General features: G+C 41.0%; 1 protein-coding gene across 1 annotated transcript in view; it reads right to left on the minus strand.

Moving 5' to 3' along the window:
• LOC111529566 (microtubule-actin cross-linking factor 1) overlaps window positions 1-17,184 on the minus strand; it is a 283,418-nt gene that overhangs the window by 113,188 nt on the left and 153,046 nt on the right. The window contains exons 46-51 of the mRNA XM_026455708.1: window positions 17,015-17,138; window positions 15,413-15,624; window positions 14,739-15,056; window positions 9,378-9,544; window positions 7,498-7,654; window positions 5,085-5,202 (exon numbers count right to left, since the gene is read on the minus strand). Of these exons, the coding sequence (XP_026311493.1) occupies window positions 5,085-5,202; window positions 7,498-7,654; window positions 9,378-9,544; window positions 14,739-15,056; window positions 15,413-15,624; window positions 17,015-17,138 (1,096 nt within the window). The remainder of the gene's footprint in view (window positions 1-5,084; window positions 5,203-7,497; window positions 7,655-9,377; window positions 9,545-14,738; window positions 15,057-15,412; window positions 15,625-17,014; window positions 17,139-17,184) is intronic.

Here is a 17,184-nt window from a genome sequence, read left to right on the forward strand (position 1 = left end):
AGAGAGTAAACAGTTGGCTGGGCATGGTGGCTCACGCCTGTAATCCTAGCACTTTGGGAGGCTGAGGTGGGTGGACTGCCTGAGCTCAGGATGTTTGAGACTGGCCTGGGCAACACGGTGAAACCCCATCTCTACTAAAATACAAAAAATTCGCTGGGTGTGGAGGTGGATGCTTGTAGTCCCAGCTACTGGGGAGGCTGAGGCAGGAGAATCGCTTGAACCCAGGATTCAGTGAGGTTGCAGTGAGCCAAGATGGTGCCACTGTACTCCAGTCTGGGTGACAGAGCGAGACTCCATCTCAAAACAAAAACAAAAACAAAAACAAAAACACAAACAAAATTGTTGTGGGGCAGGTGTGATGGCCCACGCCTGTAATCCCAGCACTTTGGGAGGTTGGAAGTTTAAGACCAGCCTAGGCAACACAAGACCCTATCTCTACAAAAAAATGTTAAAAAAAAAAAAAAAAAAAGGCATGACAGTGCACATTTGTGGTCTTAGCTACTTGGGAGCTTGAAGTGGAATGACTGCTTGGGCCTAGGAGGTCAAAGCTACAGTGAGCCATGATCACACTACTGTCCTCCAGCCTGGGTGACAGAGCGAGACCCTGTCTCTGAAAACAAGGAAAAATATTAGTTGAATTACGGTGGTGATTATAAAACTTTTAAATGTTAATGTTATTATATTTTCAATTAAAAAATACAAAATAGAAAAATCACATTCCATTGCAGTGTGGTGATGGAAAAAAAGAAACTGGACTAGTAGGTAGCAGAAGAAGGTACTAACCAAGGTTATCACTAACTCAGTATGTGAGCCTTAATCTACAAACACAGTTTCTTCTGCAGGATTTAAAGATAATACAACCTACTCTGTTAACTCTCATGGGGTAACTGGGATAAGATCATGAGCCAATGTATGTCAAAGTACTTCATGAAACAGAGCTACATAAATGTAAGGTACTGAAATATATATGGTTTTTCAGAGTTGGAGGAGAACTTTGAGAGCACTCAGGATAGTAATTTTCAAATTGATTTTCAAAGCACCCTGAAAAGGTGCTTTAGGGATTGTGGTTAATGTTTGGTTTAAATGTAATATTCACGGACATTTCTAACTACTTAGAAATGATAATAAAACACGCATGTTCAATTATGCTGAATTCTACACCTTAACCCACCAGATAAAACCAATTATGCTGCTTTTCCGGGGAAAGTAAAGCAGCTCCTGACACGTCTAAGCATCTATTTTAACTTATTTTTTAGTGTCCCTGATTGGAAAGGTGGTAGCTCTTCACCAGCAATTTATGATATTCAAACTTGTCCATGTCCACTCATGTATACTATACAAAGAAAAACATCTATAGCATATGTGTAATACATTAAATAACACGACCAAAAATAGAACACAGCTTGCTCTCTGTATATCTACACAGTTCTCACTGGGGCAGAATTGTGTAATAATATAATTCCTAACACTTAAGTCAGTTGGACAGTTTTTGTCCTCAATGTCAGTCTTAAGTGTTTTCTATGTGTGAGAGCCCTTATTAAACATTCTTAGTGATTTAACTTTGAAACAATAATTTCTTATTATATCACTTTCAAGTTTCTAGCTCAAATCAATCAAAGCCTGTTCTGATAGTGTGAAGTCAACTTTTAAAAACATTTGTCATCATTTGCAAATACTTAACATGTGTGAACCATATTTTCTGGATACAACGAAACCAAACAAAATTTAGAAATAAATTAGATAGGCTGGGCCCGGTGGCTCATGACTGTAATCCCAGCACTTTGGGAGGCTGAGAAGGGCAGATCACAAGGTCAGGAGATTGAGACCACCCTGGCTAACATGGTGAAACCCCATCTCTACTAAAAATACAAAAAATTAGCCAGGTGTGGTGGTGGGCACTGGTAGTCCCAGTTGCTCGGGAGGCTGAGGCAGGAGAATGACATGAACCCGGGAGGCGGAGCTTGAAGTGAGCAGAGATCGCGCCACTACACTCCAGCCTGGGCGACAGAGCGAGACTCCGTCTCAATAAATAAATAAATGAATGAATGAATGAATAAATAAATAAATAAATAAATAAATAAATAAATAAATAAGATGATGAAGCTATCATCCAATAATCTTCCTTTTCAAATTTTTATATTCATTGAGGTAGTCTCAATATTCTTACTGATGGATTTCATTACAGATAAATGCTATAAAATAACATATAAGGGAAACTTATGCCAACAAAATGTTATTTTTTAAAAAAATTTTTATTATTTATTTATTTATTTTTCTCACTCTGTCTCCCAGGCTGGAGTGCAGTGGTGCAATCTCAGCTCTCAGCTCACCATGTTAGCCAGGATGGTCTTGATCTCCTGACCTCGTGATCCAGCCACCTCAGCCTCCCAAAGTGCTGGGATTACAGGCATGAGCCACTGAGCCTGGCCACCAACAAAATGTTTTGTTTTATATAGTAGGGTTCTACATGAGATTTCTGTTTTTCTACATGAAATTTCTGTTCTACATGATATTTGTTTTTCTCTCTTCTTTTTTTAAGTGATCTAGTCTAGGAGTCAGTAAACTATAGCTCACCAGCCAAATCTGGTCCTTCATCTGTTTCAACAAAGTTTTATTGGAATACAGTCACAACCACTCATTTCTATTAATGTATTGTCTTTGGCTGCTTTTGTTACAATGGCAGAGGTAGGTATACAACTGTGACAGAGACCATATACCCTGCAAGCCTAAAATATTTACTATCTGGCCATTTATAGAAAAAGTTTGCTGACTCTGATCTAGTCACAAACGAGTAAGTCAATGAACATAGAGGTTGATATATCACCAATTCCCTAAAATGTTGTCACTTGTGGATAGTTCCAAAATATCTTTTAACTTTAGAATACTATAGAAAAGTGCACATTTTCAGAAAGCAAATACATTTTTCCTTTACTCATTAAGTGACTATAGGAGTGCACTATCATAGACTAGTAATAAAATCTATGGGATCTCAATTAACAACGAGCAAGTGACTGAGAACTCATATGAGAATTTTTTTTTTTTTTTTGAGACACAGTCTTGCCCTGTCACACAGGCTGGAGTACAGTGGCGCGATCTGGGCTCACTGCAACCTCTGCCTCCCGGGTTCAAGCAATTCTCCCACGTCAGCCTCCCGAGTAGCTAGGATTACAGGTGCAAGCCACCATGCCTGGCTAATTTTTGTATTTTAGTAGAGACGGGGTTTCACCATGTTGGCCAGGCTGGTCTCAAACTCCTGGCCTCAAGTGATCCGCCTGCCTTGGCCTCCCTAAGTGCTGTGATTACAGGCGTGAGCCACTGTGCCTGGCCTTCATATTAGATTTTGCTTCAAGGACTTAATTTGCAGTGAAAGATTATATACACATGTGAGCACAATCTTTGTACTCCCTTTGAAGTACTGACTGCTGTGTTTTTTTTTTTTGAAATGGGGTCTCAGTCTGTCGCCCAGGCTGGAATGCAGTGGCACGATCTCAGCTCACTGTAACCTCTGCCTCCCAGGTTCAAGTGATTCTCCTGCCTCAGCCTCCCGAATAGCTGGGATTACAGGCACAAGCCACCAGGCCTGGCTCATTTTTATATTTTTAGTTGAGACAAGGTTTCACCATGTTGGCCAGGCTGGTCTTGAATCCCGACCTCAAGTGATCAGCCCACCTAGGCCTCCCAAAGTGCTGAGATTACAGGCATGAACCACCACGCCCGGCCCAATACTGACTTCTAAATACCTTGCTTCTTCCTGGATATCACACTCATACCTACCCAGGCTTGCCCAGTTTTTTTTTGAGACAGAGTCTTGCTCTGTCTGTTGCCTAGGCTGGAGTGCAGGCACCATCGCGGCTCAACGAAACCTCCATCTACCAGGTTCAAGCTATTCTCATGTTTCAGACTCCTCAGTAGGTGGGACTATAGGCGCACACCACCATGCCTGGCTAATGTTTGTACTTTTTTTTTGAGACGGAGTCTCACTCTGTCTGTTGCCCAGGCTGGAGTGCAGTGGCGTGATCTCGGCTTACTGTAAGCTCCACCTCCTGGGTTCACACCATTCTCCTGCCTCAGCCTCCTGAGTAGCTGGGACTACAGGCACCCGCCACCACGCCTGGCTAATTTTTTGTGTTTTTAGTAGAGACAGGGTTTCATGCTGTTAGCCAGGATGGTCTCAATCTCCTGACTTTGTGATCCACCCTCCTTGGCCTCCCAAAGTGCTGGGATTACTACAGGTGTGAGCCGCCGCACCCGGCCTAATTTTTGTATTTTTAGTAGAGATGGGGTTTCACCATGTTGCCAGGCTGGTTTTGATCTCCTGACTTCATGCCTGGCCAGTACCCAAGTTTAAAGATGACGCATACTCATCCCATACACGTTCAAAAAAGGGAAATTCTCAAGATAAATCTTATTTTAATTATTCTATGTTCATTTGATAGTTTTTTTTTTGTTGAGATGGAGTCTCGCTCTGTCACCCAGGTTGGAGTACAGTGGCATGATCCCGGCTCACTGCAAGCTCTACCTCCCAGAGTTCTTTTTTTTTGAGAAGGAGTCTCGCTCTGTCACCCAGGCTGGAGTGCAGTGCCGTGATCTGGGCTCACTGCAAGCTCTGCCTCCCGGGTTCACGCCATTCTCCTGCCTCAGCCTCCCAAGTAGCTGGGACTATGGGCGCACACCACCACGCCCGGCTAGTTTTTTTTCTTTTTTGTAGTTTTAGTATAGAGTTTTGTAGTTTCACCATGTTAGCCAGGATGGTCTCGATCTCTTGACCTTGTGACCTGCCCGCCTCGGCCTCCCAAAGTGCTGGGATTACAGGTGTGAGCCACCGCACCCAGCCATCTCATAGTTCTAAGTGGGCCAACTAGTTCATTTACTTTTCCCATCATGGGAAGGAATTTTGCAAAATGAAGCAATGTTATACAGCAAAAGGGGTGACAGGTCAGGTTGCAGGGGAAGACTGCTTTGGGGATGCACTTTGTTTTCATACCCAACCTTGATTTTCACTTTAATTGTATAAAGAGGCATCTCCAAAGGCCAAAAGCAAAGAGCAATTTTTATTCACTATATTTTGAAGAGCCCGTACTCACCTGTCTTGCCTTGGGAATCAGGTGCTGTGATTTCCATGATGAGATTTTCTAAAGGAGTACCTTTGCAATTGATTTCTTCCACCAGAGTTCCCTTACTTGCCCAGTCATCTAGTAGACTCTGTTTAAAGAAGAAAATGGCTAAATGTAATATCTGGGGCTTTTTCCTCATAAGTAGGGACACCAGTTCTATATATACTCCCTAGTGTTTTGACAAGCATTAAGAGACCATCCTTCTGATTTATTTATTCATTTATCAAATATCTATTGAATATCTGGTAGCATGCCAAGCACTGGGGTATAAAATAGAATTATGACACAATTTCTAAAATCAGAAGCTCAGATTATCAATTGCATTGTAATGTGATAAATGCTATTATTATAGTATTATGGACAGTCTGTGAATTCCAAGAGCACAAGAGGAGTTCTATCTAATTCTGCCTAGAGGAAGGAAAGCTTTGAGTTAAGATAATGGCTGGGCATCGTGGTTCACGTCTGTAATCCCAGCACTTTGGGAGGCTGAGGCGGGCAGATTACTTGAGGTCAGGAGTACAAGACCAGACTTGCTGACATGGTGAAACCCTGTCTCTACTAAAAATACAAAAAAAAATTAGCCAGGCATGGTGGCAGGCGCCTGTAATCCCAGCGATTCAGGGGGCTGTGGTGGGAGAGTTGTGTGAACCTGGGAGGCAGAGGTTGCAGTGAGCTGAGATCGCACCACGGCACCCCAGCCTGGACGACAGAGTGAGACTCTGTCTTAAAAAAAAAAAGAAAGATAAGAGTTTGCCAGACTGACAAGAGGGAACAACATGCATATAAAGATGAAAAAAGAAATAGTAACTGGAGGATAAATGAGGAGCTAGATATTGAGATACAGAAAAATAAATAGAATCATAGGCTATACTTTGCATTTATTAAGGAAACTTTACATTGGGTTTGAAATCAAAGATCCAACTACCATAGAAATCCATTAGGAAACAATGGCATTTGCTCTACGACAAAAGTACCACATCATGTTAAGTCTCCAAGATGTCTCCTGCCTAGACAGTAAATCCTAGTTGTAGGATTTTACTCCTTTCAGAGCAAGGACACCATTCTAGCCTTCAATGCCCTCCTCCATGCTGAATATCCCTGACAATCTACTTAGTTTGCTTTTGACTTTAAGCTGCAGAGAAAGGCACAGAGCCCTACTCATATTGCCTAATTTCAAACTGACCCTTGGTCACTGCTTGTCAGTTCCTTAATTAATCACTCTTTTTTTTTTTTTTTTTTTTGAGACAGAGTCTCACTTTCTGTCGCCCAGGCTGCAGTACAGTGTGCCATCTCAGCTCACTGCAACCTCCGCCTCCCCAGTTCAAGCAATTCTTTGCCTCAGCCTCTCGAGTAGCTGGGATTACAGGTGCCCGCCACCATGCCCAGCTAATTTTTGTATTTTTAGTAGAGATGGGGTTTCACCATCTTGGCTAGGCTGATCTTGAACTCCTGACCTTGTGATCTACCCACCTCAGCCTCCCAAAGTGCTGGGATTACAGGCGTGAGCCACTGCGCCTGGCCATTAATCACTCTTGATTCTGAAGAGCCACAGTCCCCAAACTGTGGCTTGACTCACAGAATATTTTACATTTTTGAGGAAAATACAGTTGTGACCATATGTGAATACCATATGAACAACTACTAAGTTCTTTGGACCTAACTTCTTAGCAAGTAGAAGTATTAGGAGTTTTTTTTTGTTTTGTTCCTTTTTTTTCTTTTGGCCTCGAGGTGCCATGACAAATTTCTTAAAACACCATGGGCACTGTGAAACAAAAATGTTGGGAAAGCTCTGTCCTAGGGAATTCCCAACAGCAAACGCTCCTGGTACCAGCTCTGTGAAAGCAATCAAACTATTCTCTTTCATCTGCTCAAGATAAAATGTGCTTTACTGAGAAAATATGCATAAGTGCATGACAGTTAGTCAGAGACATATTTGGCTTATTTCAACAAAAGGAAGACTCAGGTTAGAGGTGTAAGCAGAGGCTGGATGATTACGGATCAAGGACAGTACAGAAGGGATTTTGCAGGGAATGGGAGGAAGGTTGGTCCCATCCTTGAAGGTACCTTCCAATCATCTGATTCTAGCTTTTCCTTTATTAGCTGAAGTAGTACTACTTCTTCTATCCTCAATTTCCTGGTAATATTATCTGGTTACTTGCTCAAATATATTTGTCTAATTCTCAAACATACAAAGAGAGTGTATGCTTCTCAAGGACTGTATGGGTAGATTGTTACCACATAAAGAAAACGGAGGCATTTCTGTTCTGATGCAGACTGACAACTTGGATTTCTCATACATTTCCCCACCACAGCTGGAGGCCAGTTAATACAAGTATTCAAACCAGTGCCTAGTCCAATTCTTGGAGTCCCTTTGTTCACCTACCTTCAGGTGTTCAATCTGCTTTTCTAACTCTTTAGCACTCACAGAAGTTTCTGTAGGTGGAATACTCCCTTCAGTTTCTTTCAGCCATTTCTGGAAGGTCCTGACCAGTTTCCGGAATTCATCCAACTGTTCCTGGCAAGATGATGCATCTTTCTCTCTGTCAATGAAGCAGTTTTGTTACTTGCCAGACTGAGTTTTATAAAGTCAACTTGAGCTAAGACTAGCTCATTCTGTGACTCCAGACATCAGTTACCTAACATGGCCTTTCTTTCTCATAATCTTTTCCACAGCAGGTTTGGCTGAATAACCACATATAATGTTAAAGAGTACCAAACTCAGGAATATATTGCCCTTGTTTGGACATTTCTGAGGAAAGAGGTCTTCAGTCTTACTCCAGGCTAAAGTGAAAGTGAGAAAAACTAAAGGGAGGCTGCTATTTAGGTACTGTGATACAATGGAAAGAATGCAGGCTTTGGATCTCGATTCCAGCCATGCTACATTTTAGCTATTTGACTCTTTCAAGGACCAATTCAAATGCTGATTGCTTTAGCAAGGAAGGTGCCGAAACTGAGGCTCACAGAAGTTAGGTGATTAGTTCTAGATTAATCACGCCAATGAATAAACTAAATCAAAAGGAAAGTTTTGGAAATGGCCATATCTATCAGACAGATGTCAATTCAGAAATCCTGATTCCTCATACAGTAAAAAGGCCCTCAGTATAGGGGAAGAAAAACAAAAGCTTTCTTGACCTTTGTCCCCATCCTCTCCATTAGATAACCTGCTGCTAATAATGTTGGTTTGAGGAACTCTTTTCTTCTAATCACTAAGGCAGTTATCTGCTAAATCAAGAACATATTTATGGCTAAACTGAGATAAGAAGTCTTGTTCATGTTCTTAAATCCATGTGAGGCTGTCCAGTGGGGAATCATGGCTTTTCAACAGGGACCAAAATCAACCAGCCTTGTCATATATTCCCTTGTTTGCCTTGAAAGAATCCAGATACTCCTCTAAAACAGCAACTTAAATGTGGTCAAAACAAGCAGCGGGGCTGGGCATGGTGGTCCACACCTATAATCCCAGCATGTTGGGAGGCCAAAGCAGTAGGATCGATGAGGCCAGGAGTTCACAACTAGCCTGGTCAACATAGCAAGACCCTGTATCTTAAAAAAAAAAAAAAAAAAAAAAAAGCCAGTGGAATGCCAACATAACCCTTAATTATGTCTAGGAAATCTCTTCCAATTTTTCTCTTCTTTCAAAATTATTCTATAATCTTACTTGCTGCCTCAAATTTGTTCTGTTTGGTCCAAGTGGCTTAGGCTTCTGATCACAAAGAGAAGGAACTCATCCCTATTTTCTGTTAGTTACTATTAGAAAAACCACTAAGTGGCTGGGTGCAGTGGCTCATGCCTGTAATCCCAGCACTTTGGGAGGCTGAGGCGGGTCGATCACCTGAGGTCAGGAGTTCGAGACCAGCCTAACCAACGTGGTGAAACCCTGTCTCTACTAAAAACGCAAAAATTAGCTGGGCATGGTGGTGGGCACCTGTAATCCTAGCCATTCAGGAAGCTGAGGTAGAAGAACTGCTTGAACCCAAGAGATGGAGGTTGTAGTGAGCCGAGATAGCACCACTGCATTCTAGCCTGGGTGACAAAGTGAGACTCCATCTCAGGAAAAAAAAAAAAGAAAAAAGAAAAACCATTAAGCATCAAGTAGATTAGGTAGCTTTGCCTAAAAAACGGCACTTTTCACCCTCCTATGACTCAGTAATAGAGTTTTAGATGCCATCTTTTCTGGTAAAGGAAGAAAAGAGAAAAGATCATTTCACTCCATAACAAGAAAAAACAGTTCCCCAATGCTGACCAACACAAGTGATAACTCACCTCTCTTTAACTGTCTTCTGTAGCTCTGTGAAGTCTTTTCTGAGGTTCTGTACCCTGTCCTGATGCTGGGACAGGTCCAGTGCAAAGCCACAAGAGCTCAGTTCAGTGACCAGGTGCTCAAGAGTATCTAGGTTCTCCTGTTGGTCTTCCATTTCCAAATTGAGTTCCTGTCAAGCAAACAAGGATATGTATTAAATCCTCTAATCCTTATAAATATACTCTAAAAAGAAGGAATAAGGAAAGAGGTATGCTTGCCAGGTCAAATGCTAGATCAAAACAATAAATATGTAACTCAGTGAAAAGTTTAAAAACAAAACCAAACTTTTTTTTCTTTCTTTTGAGACAGTTTTACTCGTGTCACCCAGGCTGGAGTGCAATGGCACTATCTTGGCTCACTGCAACCTCCACCTCCTGGGTTCAAGCGATTCTCCTGCCTCAGTATTGTGAGCAGCTGGGATTATAGGCTCCTGCCACCACGCCTGGCTAATTTTTTTTGTATTAAAAAGCCCAATTTAAAAAATCTGATAAATATGTAGGACATCTTCAATTCACTGGAGAGTGGGTAGGAATTACAAAACAGTCTTGTCTCTTCTAAATAAATGTTCAAAGACTTGGGAGGTACCATGACAGGATGTAAAGAATGAAAGTTTTAGGAGTCAAATAGACCTGATATTCAATCACACTTTGCCACTTACTAACTTACGATCTTAAGCTACTAAACTACTCTAAGCTCCATGGTCTCTTCTATAAAATGGGGGTAAACACACTATCTCCACTATTATTTAACATTGTACTTAAGATATCAGCCAGGCGCAGTGGCACATGCCTATAATCCCCAGAACTTTTGGGGGCCAAGGTGGGTGGATCACTTTAAGCCCAAGAGTTCAAGACCACCCTGGGCAACATGGCAGAACTCCATCTCTATTTTTTTTTTTTTTTTTGAGACAAAGTCTGGCTCTGTTGCCCAGGCTGGAGTGCAGTGGCGCTATCTTGGCTCACTGCAACCTCTGCCTCCCGGGTTCACACCATTCTCCTGCCTCAGCCTCTCAAGTAGCTGGGACTACAGGCACCCGCCACCATGCCCAGCTAATTTTTTGTATTTTTAGTAGAAATGGGGTTTCACCGTGTTTGCCAGGGTGGTCTCTATCTCCTGACCTTGTGATCCACCCGCCTCGGCCTCCCAAAGTGCTGGGATTACAGGCTTGAGCCACCGCGCCCGGCCTCCATCTCTATTTTTTTTAAAAAAAGTTAATTTAATAATTAAAAAAGCCAATGCAATCAAGAGAAAACAATCTGTGGAATAAGAATTGAAAAAGAAGAGATAAAACTGTATTTGTAGATTACATGAAAGTATATTTGTAGGGCTGGGCACAGTGGCTCACACCTGTAATCCCAGCACTTTGGAAGGCCAAGGCAGGCCAATCACTTGAGGTCAGGAGTTTGAGACCAGATTTGCATTATACTTAGCAGTTGAGCATCCCTAATCTGAAGCTCAGAAATCTGAAGTGCTCCAATGAGTCTTTCCTTTGAGCATGACCTCTGAGTGTCACATCAGCTCTCAAAAAGTTTCAGATTTTGGGCCGGGCGCGGTGGCTCACATCTGTAATCCCAGCACTTTGGGAGGCTGAGGCAGGTGGATCACAAGGTCAGGAGATCGTAGCCATCCTGGTTAACCCGGTGAAACCCCATCTACTAAAAATACAAAAAGAAATTAGCCGGGCGTGGTGGTGGGCACCTGTAGTCCCAGCTACTTGGGAGACTGAGGTAGGAGAATGGCATGAACCCGGGAGACGGAGCCTGCAGTGAGCTGAGATCACGCAACTGTACTTCGGCCTACGTGACAGAGCAAGACTCCGCCTCAAAAAAAAGTTTCAGATTTTGCAGCATTTCAAATTTTGGATTAGGGACACTCAACTTGTATTATGAACAACTAGATAGACATGATAGAAAAAGATAAACATGATTCGTACTTCAGAATAAGCTTAAATTGTTAAAAGATTCAAATGTAAAAAAAATTAAAACAAGTTTTAGAATAAAGCATGAATAAGTTTTTTCATAACCTGGGTGTGACAAAAATCTTTCAAACTTTGACTAAAAATACATATTTAATAAAATATTGATAAAATCTTCTGTTTAGAACAAAAATTCCACATTTACATGTCAAAAAACACCATAAGTCAAAAGCACAAACTGGGAAACAATATGTCTAACGTATCACAGATAAAGAATTAATCTCTCTAATATATAAGAACTCTAAAAAAAATTTTAAAACTCTAAAATTTGAGAGAAGACCAAAAATCTTGACCAAAAAAGGACAAAATGCATGAACAGATAGTTCACAAATAAATGACTCTAAAATGTAAAAATATATTCAACCTCGCTTATAAGAGAAATAAAAATTAAAACCACATTCACATATCATGTTTTACCAATCACACCAGAAAAAATTTAAAAGCTTGATAATAAATTTTGTTGGTGAGGCTGTAGGGGAAACAGGTACTCTAATACACTGCTGGTGGGAATGTAAAACGGTGAAATCTCAAAGGAGGGGAATTTGGCTATTTCTAACAAAACTACACATGTATTACCCTTTAATGTAACAACTCCACTATAGGAACTTACTCTGATAGGAAAAAATACACACAGTTATTCAGTTGTAATAGCACAATTTCGGAAACAACAACTGAAATGTCCACACATATAAGTCTTATTGGCCAGGTGTGGTGGCTCACGCATGTAATCCCTCTGGCAGGCCGAGGCAGGCAGATCACCTGAGGTCAGGAGTTGGAGGTCAGCCTGGCCAACATGGTGAAATTCTATCTCTAATAAAAATACAAAAAAACTATCCAGGCATGGTGACAGGCGCCTATAATCCCAGCTTCTTGGGAGGCTAAGGCAGGAGAATCGCTTGAACCCGGGAGGTGGAGGTTGAGGTTACAGTGAGACAAGATCGTGCCACTGCACTTCAGTCTGGGCTACAGGGCACAGAGTAAGACTCTGTCTTTAAAAAAAAAAAAAGAGTCTTGTTAATTAAACTATATTTCTTCTACACAATGAATGTATGGTTTAAAAAATGAAGATGCCTGTGAATCCATATTAAGTGATTTCCAAGACATATTAAGTAAAAAAGCAAAGGATTATGTAATGCACCCTTCTTTTTTGTAAGGAAGAATGGGAAATAAGAATGTGCGTGGGCCGGGCGCGGTGGCTCAAGCCTGTAATCCCAGCACTTTGGGAGGCTGAGACGGGCGGATCACGAGGTCAGGAGATCGAGACCATCCTGGCTAATACGGTGAAACCCCGTCTCTACTAAAAAATACAAAAAACTAGCCAGGCGAGGTGGCGGGCGCCTCTAGTCCCAGCTACTTGGGAGGCTGAGGCAGGAGAATGGCGTGAACCCAGGAGGCGGAGCTTCAGTGAGCTGAGATCCGGCCACTGCACTCCAGCCTGGGCAACAGAGTGAGACTCCGTCTCAAAAAAAAAAAGAATGTGTGTGTATGTGTGTATGTTCATTTTGGTAAAAAGAAATAGAAAAAAATAAACCTGAAATGTGTTACTTTGCGGATGGGTGAAAATGGAATGGAAGAGACAGGAAAGACAATGAGAATGTATCTGTATCCACTTCCTATACCTTGAGTATAACTTTTTGAATAGTTTTAACTTTTGAGCTATGTTAATGCTTTACATATTTAAAAATAAGTTTAATCAACAAAGATAGAAAAATAAAATCTTAAAGTTGAATACAAATAGAAACAAATCTAATTATATATGAAATTACAGAAAAAATAATTCAGGTATTTTTGAATACAGTACACAGTGGGTCATAGGCTAAGGACTAAAACAAATCCAAAGAAATATTCAATTTTATTTAGCAGGTTTGTTATTGGTAGAAATACTAGTGTAATTCTAAAACTATCTTATATTTATTGTAGAATAAAACAAATAAGTAAATATATTGAAGTTGTTGCTGGGAACTAGGGTTCTCCCTACAGGAAAGGAAGATACAAATGTGGAAAGGAGGAAGATTCCTATGGTGTTGAGTTGAAACTAGACTGTCAGTATGATTTTATGATATAAAAAACATACACATATATTTCCTAACACTATCTATTAAAAAGAACTAAAGTAGTGACACTCCAGTAGCTCACCTGGTGTCCAGATTTGGTTTCTAAATATCATTCCCCACTATAAGTGGGGCTCCTTGGATAAATAGCTGATTTCAGATAGGGGACAAGGAAATACATTATTGTGCCACAAATACCTTACGTGCCAAAAGTGCTCTTATGCTGAGGAAGACATGTCAAAAAGCCACAGGAACAAAAGTTTTATCTGTTCCCATTTGTACTTTCAATTTAGTACATGTCTGCTGTAACTTACTTGAATATAAAATATAGCAATGTGAAATTATTAAAAAAAAAAAAAAAAAGCCACAGGAGATAGCTTGAAGGGGCTCCCACTGACCACATTTGGGAAAACGTTAAGTATCATAAAGAATAATGGTAATACCAAATATAGAAGCCCATAATGATACTCTTTTATATTTTTATAACAGAGGGAAAACAATTAGCAACTGGTGAATCTAGATAAAGAGTATGCTGGTGTTTAATGGATCATTCCTTCTGCTTTTCTGTAAAGTTTGAAATCATTCAAAGCAAAAAGGAGAGCAAACAAAACCAAACAACGAGATTCCACTTTAATATGGAAAATGTTAGAAAGCTGGAAAAAGCGAAGGCAGCAATGCAGAGATATAGGAATGCTGAAGTACTACGGGTGGGAATGTGTGCTGGTACAGCCATTCTGGAGCTTAAATTGAGCACTACTGAGTCAAATTAAATTAATATATGCATATACTATGACTTGGCAATTCTACTTCTGGGTATATATCTGTGGTAGTTGTTAATACTTTTTACCAAATATTTCTAGCTTTGCACCTTCTAGGTACATGGTGAGATTACATTTCCTCACCCTCTTGAAAGGTATAGGTGGTTTTGTGGAAAGTGATTTGACTAATAAAATGTAAATGGATAAAATATGCCCTTTTCCCACTGAAGCAGTAATCATGAAAGCTTTTATCAGGATGAAATCTCCATCAATCTGCATCCCTTGAGTGACTATGATGAGCTGAGTGGCTCCGCTGATTTGGGTTGAACATGTAGTAAGAATGAAAAATAAATATTGACTGTGTTGGTTAAAAAATGGACAAATGATACCTAGTTTACAGGATCACTGTAATAATTCCCAAAGATAATGCAGGTAAAGTTTCCAGTATACTGACTGACGTAGTATGTGCTCAGTAAATGCTGGTTCTCTCCCGGCCCTTCTCTCCCCTTTATTCTGCTAACATGACAGATATATCCTTACCTGGATCTGTTGGAAGAAACGTGTTATATCTTGATCTGGCTGATTTCCAGAGGCCAGCATCCGACTTTTGTTTTCCATGAATTGCTGCAGCTTACCAGAGAGATGTTCAAACATCTCTGCCTGGGGCAGAAGCTTCTTTAGGGAGCTCTCCTTTTCTTGCTGCTGTAGACAGAGCTGTTCGAACCGCTGGCTCACCTCTGCCAGTTTGCCCTGCAGCACTGCTGCTGTGGTACTGTCTGCTGTCTCCATGAATCGGGTCACCATCTCACGGGTGGCCTCCAAGCTGCTCTTTTGCCGAGCAATGTCTTGTTTCAATTTCTGTCATGAAGAACATGTCTGTCAGCTCCTGGCTCACTTATTCCAGGACATCTGAGCCACAAACTAATAACTATATGCTATATCACAAGGGGGACTGGAGGACTGCAACTGAGCCTTCAGAAGACCACACATTCCATCCCCTTAGCTCTCCACTCCTTCTACCACATGACTTTGCTATCACCACTTTCATTCCAGCTCAATTGGGTGGAAATATCTTTACATGGATTAGTTATCATTTCTAAATCTTATTAGATGATTCGCAGATGTTAAGTTCTCTCGTTACTTTTTCAACATTATATAATGATGGCACATAGCAAACATACCCTCTATGCCAGCTCTTGGGACACAGGTCTTACCATATTTGTGGCTAAGGCTTCCTGGATGACTCCTGATGAGAGTGATGCCACCACCTGCTTCCCTTCCAGGTTTTGTTCAACTTCCCCAATAGACTGTGACAGGCTCTCCAGGCTTTCCTGGACACTCTGAGATTGGGCAATTGCTTTCTGCAGCAGAGAAGATCGCTCAGCCAGGCTATAGGAGAGGCTTTGGAAGTGGCTGAGTATGGAATCTGAAAAATCAGGCCATGAAAAGAAAGAGTGGAGACAATTTTTGTATTATGCTTTTAAAGACTGTATTTAAATTGCTCATTTAAAATCTTTACTATTATCAATTTTTTTATAGGGATGTGGTCTCAATATGTTGCCTACGCTGGTCTTGAACTCCTGGCCTCAAGCAATCTTCCTACTTCAGCCTCCTAAAGTGCCTGGATTACAGGCATGAGCCACCATGCCCAGTCCTACATTGAACATAGTAATTGTAATAATAATTGACATTAAGACCAATGGAAGAAATAAGCTTGAAATGAATTAGTATTAGAGCCAAGTTCAATAAGCATTAGTTATTTACCGCATACAAAGAACCAGAAATTGTACTAGATGCTGAGGACTAAAGATACTGAAGTATCTTATCTGACATCTACAACTTAAAGACTTTGAAACAGAGCATAGGCAGAGGAAGACACACCATAATTAATGATAAAAATAAAATCTTAAGTGGTATATTAATACTAGAAGTACTGTCCTTGAGATGCCCAGAAGGAAGAATAATTATCTTTCGTTTCTTTTGAGGAGTGGAATGGCTAAGTCAAGCTATTTAACACATGCATTATCTCACATACTTACCAGTTTTTTGTGGTGAAAACACTTAAAATATACTTTCGCAGCAATTTTCAAGCATACGATATATATATATATATATTTTTTTTTTTTTTTTTGAGACAGAGTCTCGCTCTGTTGCCCATGCTGGAGTGCAGTGGCGTAATCTCAGCTCACTGCAAGCTCCACTTCCCGGGCTCACGCTATTCTCCTGCCTCAGCCTCCGGAGTAGCTGGGATTACAGGCGCCCGCCACCATGCCCAGCTAATTTTTTTTTATTTTTTGTATTTTGAGTAGAGACGGGGTTTCACCTTGTTGGCCAGGATGGTCTCGATCTCCTGACCTCGTGGTCCACCTGCCTCAGCCTCTCAAAGTGCTGGGATTACAGGTGTGAGTCACCACGCCCGGCCGGTATACAAAGCATGGTGACATCTTGAAGCATGGGCAAGATTTCACCATGCTTTGTAAGCATCCAATAAATGTCAGCAGCTGAGCAATAGGAAAAACTTCAGGGGTAATACAATGTAAGTGGTTTACTTGGGAAAGAAAAGAAGTAGGTGTGGCTAGAAGATAGATGCCTGGGGAAAAAGGACTGAAGCCAGATTGTGAAGGTCCTTCAATGGTGCAAGAATAAAGTTCATTACAGGATGAGCTCTTTGATGACAATCTATGTCTATTCATGTTTACATTCTCAGCCTCTAGCCTGGCACCACAGATATTTGCACAACCCAATGTGACATATTGCAGAACAGAGGTACATACTAGGAATTAAGGGAGTACTATTATACTGTTGCTGCTTTATACCTGTAGTTTCTTGAACATGCTTGTGGTCTGGGGCTGGCTCCCCTTCAATTTCCATTATGTCACGAGCTACTTTTTGGAGTTTTTCCACAGGTACTTGGTGCTCAGCCAATTCCTCCTGCAACTGCTGCTTGTCCATGAAAAAAACAAACAAAAAAACCATCTAAGTAATC

This window comes from Piliocolobus tephrosceles, chromosome 1 (assembly GCF_002776525.5).
Source record: "Piliocolobus tephrosceles isolate RC106 chromosome 1, ASM277652v3, whole genome shotgun sequence".
NCBI lineage: Eukaryota > Metazoa > Chordata > Mammalia > Primates > Cercopithecidae > Piliocolobus > Piliocolobus tephrosceles.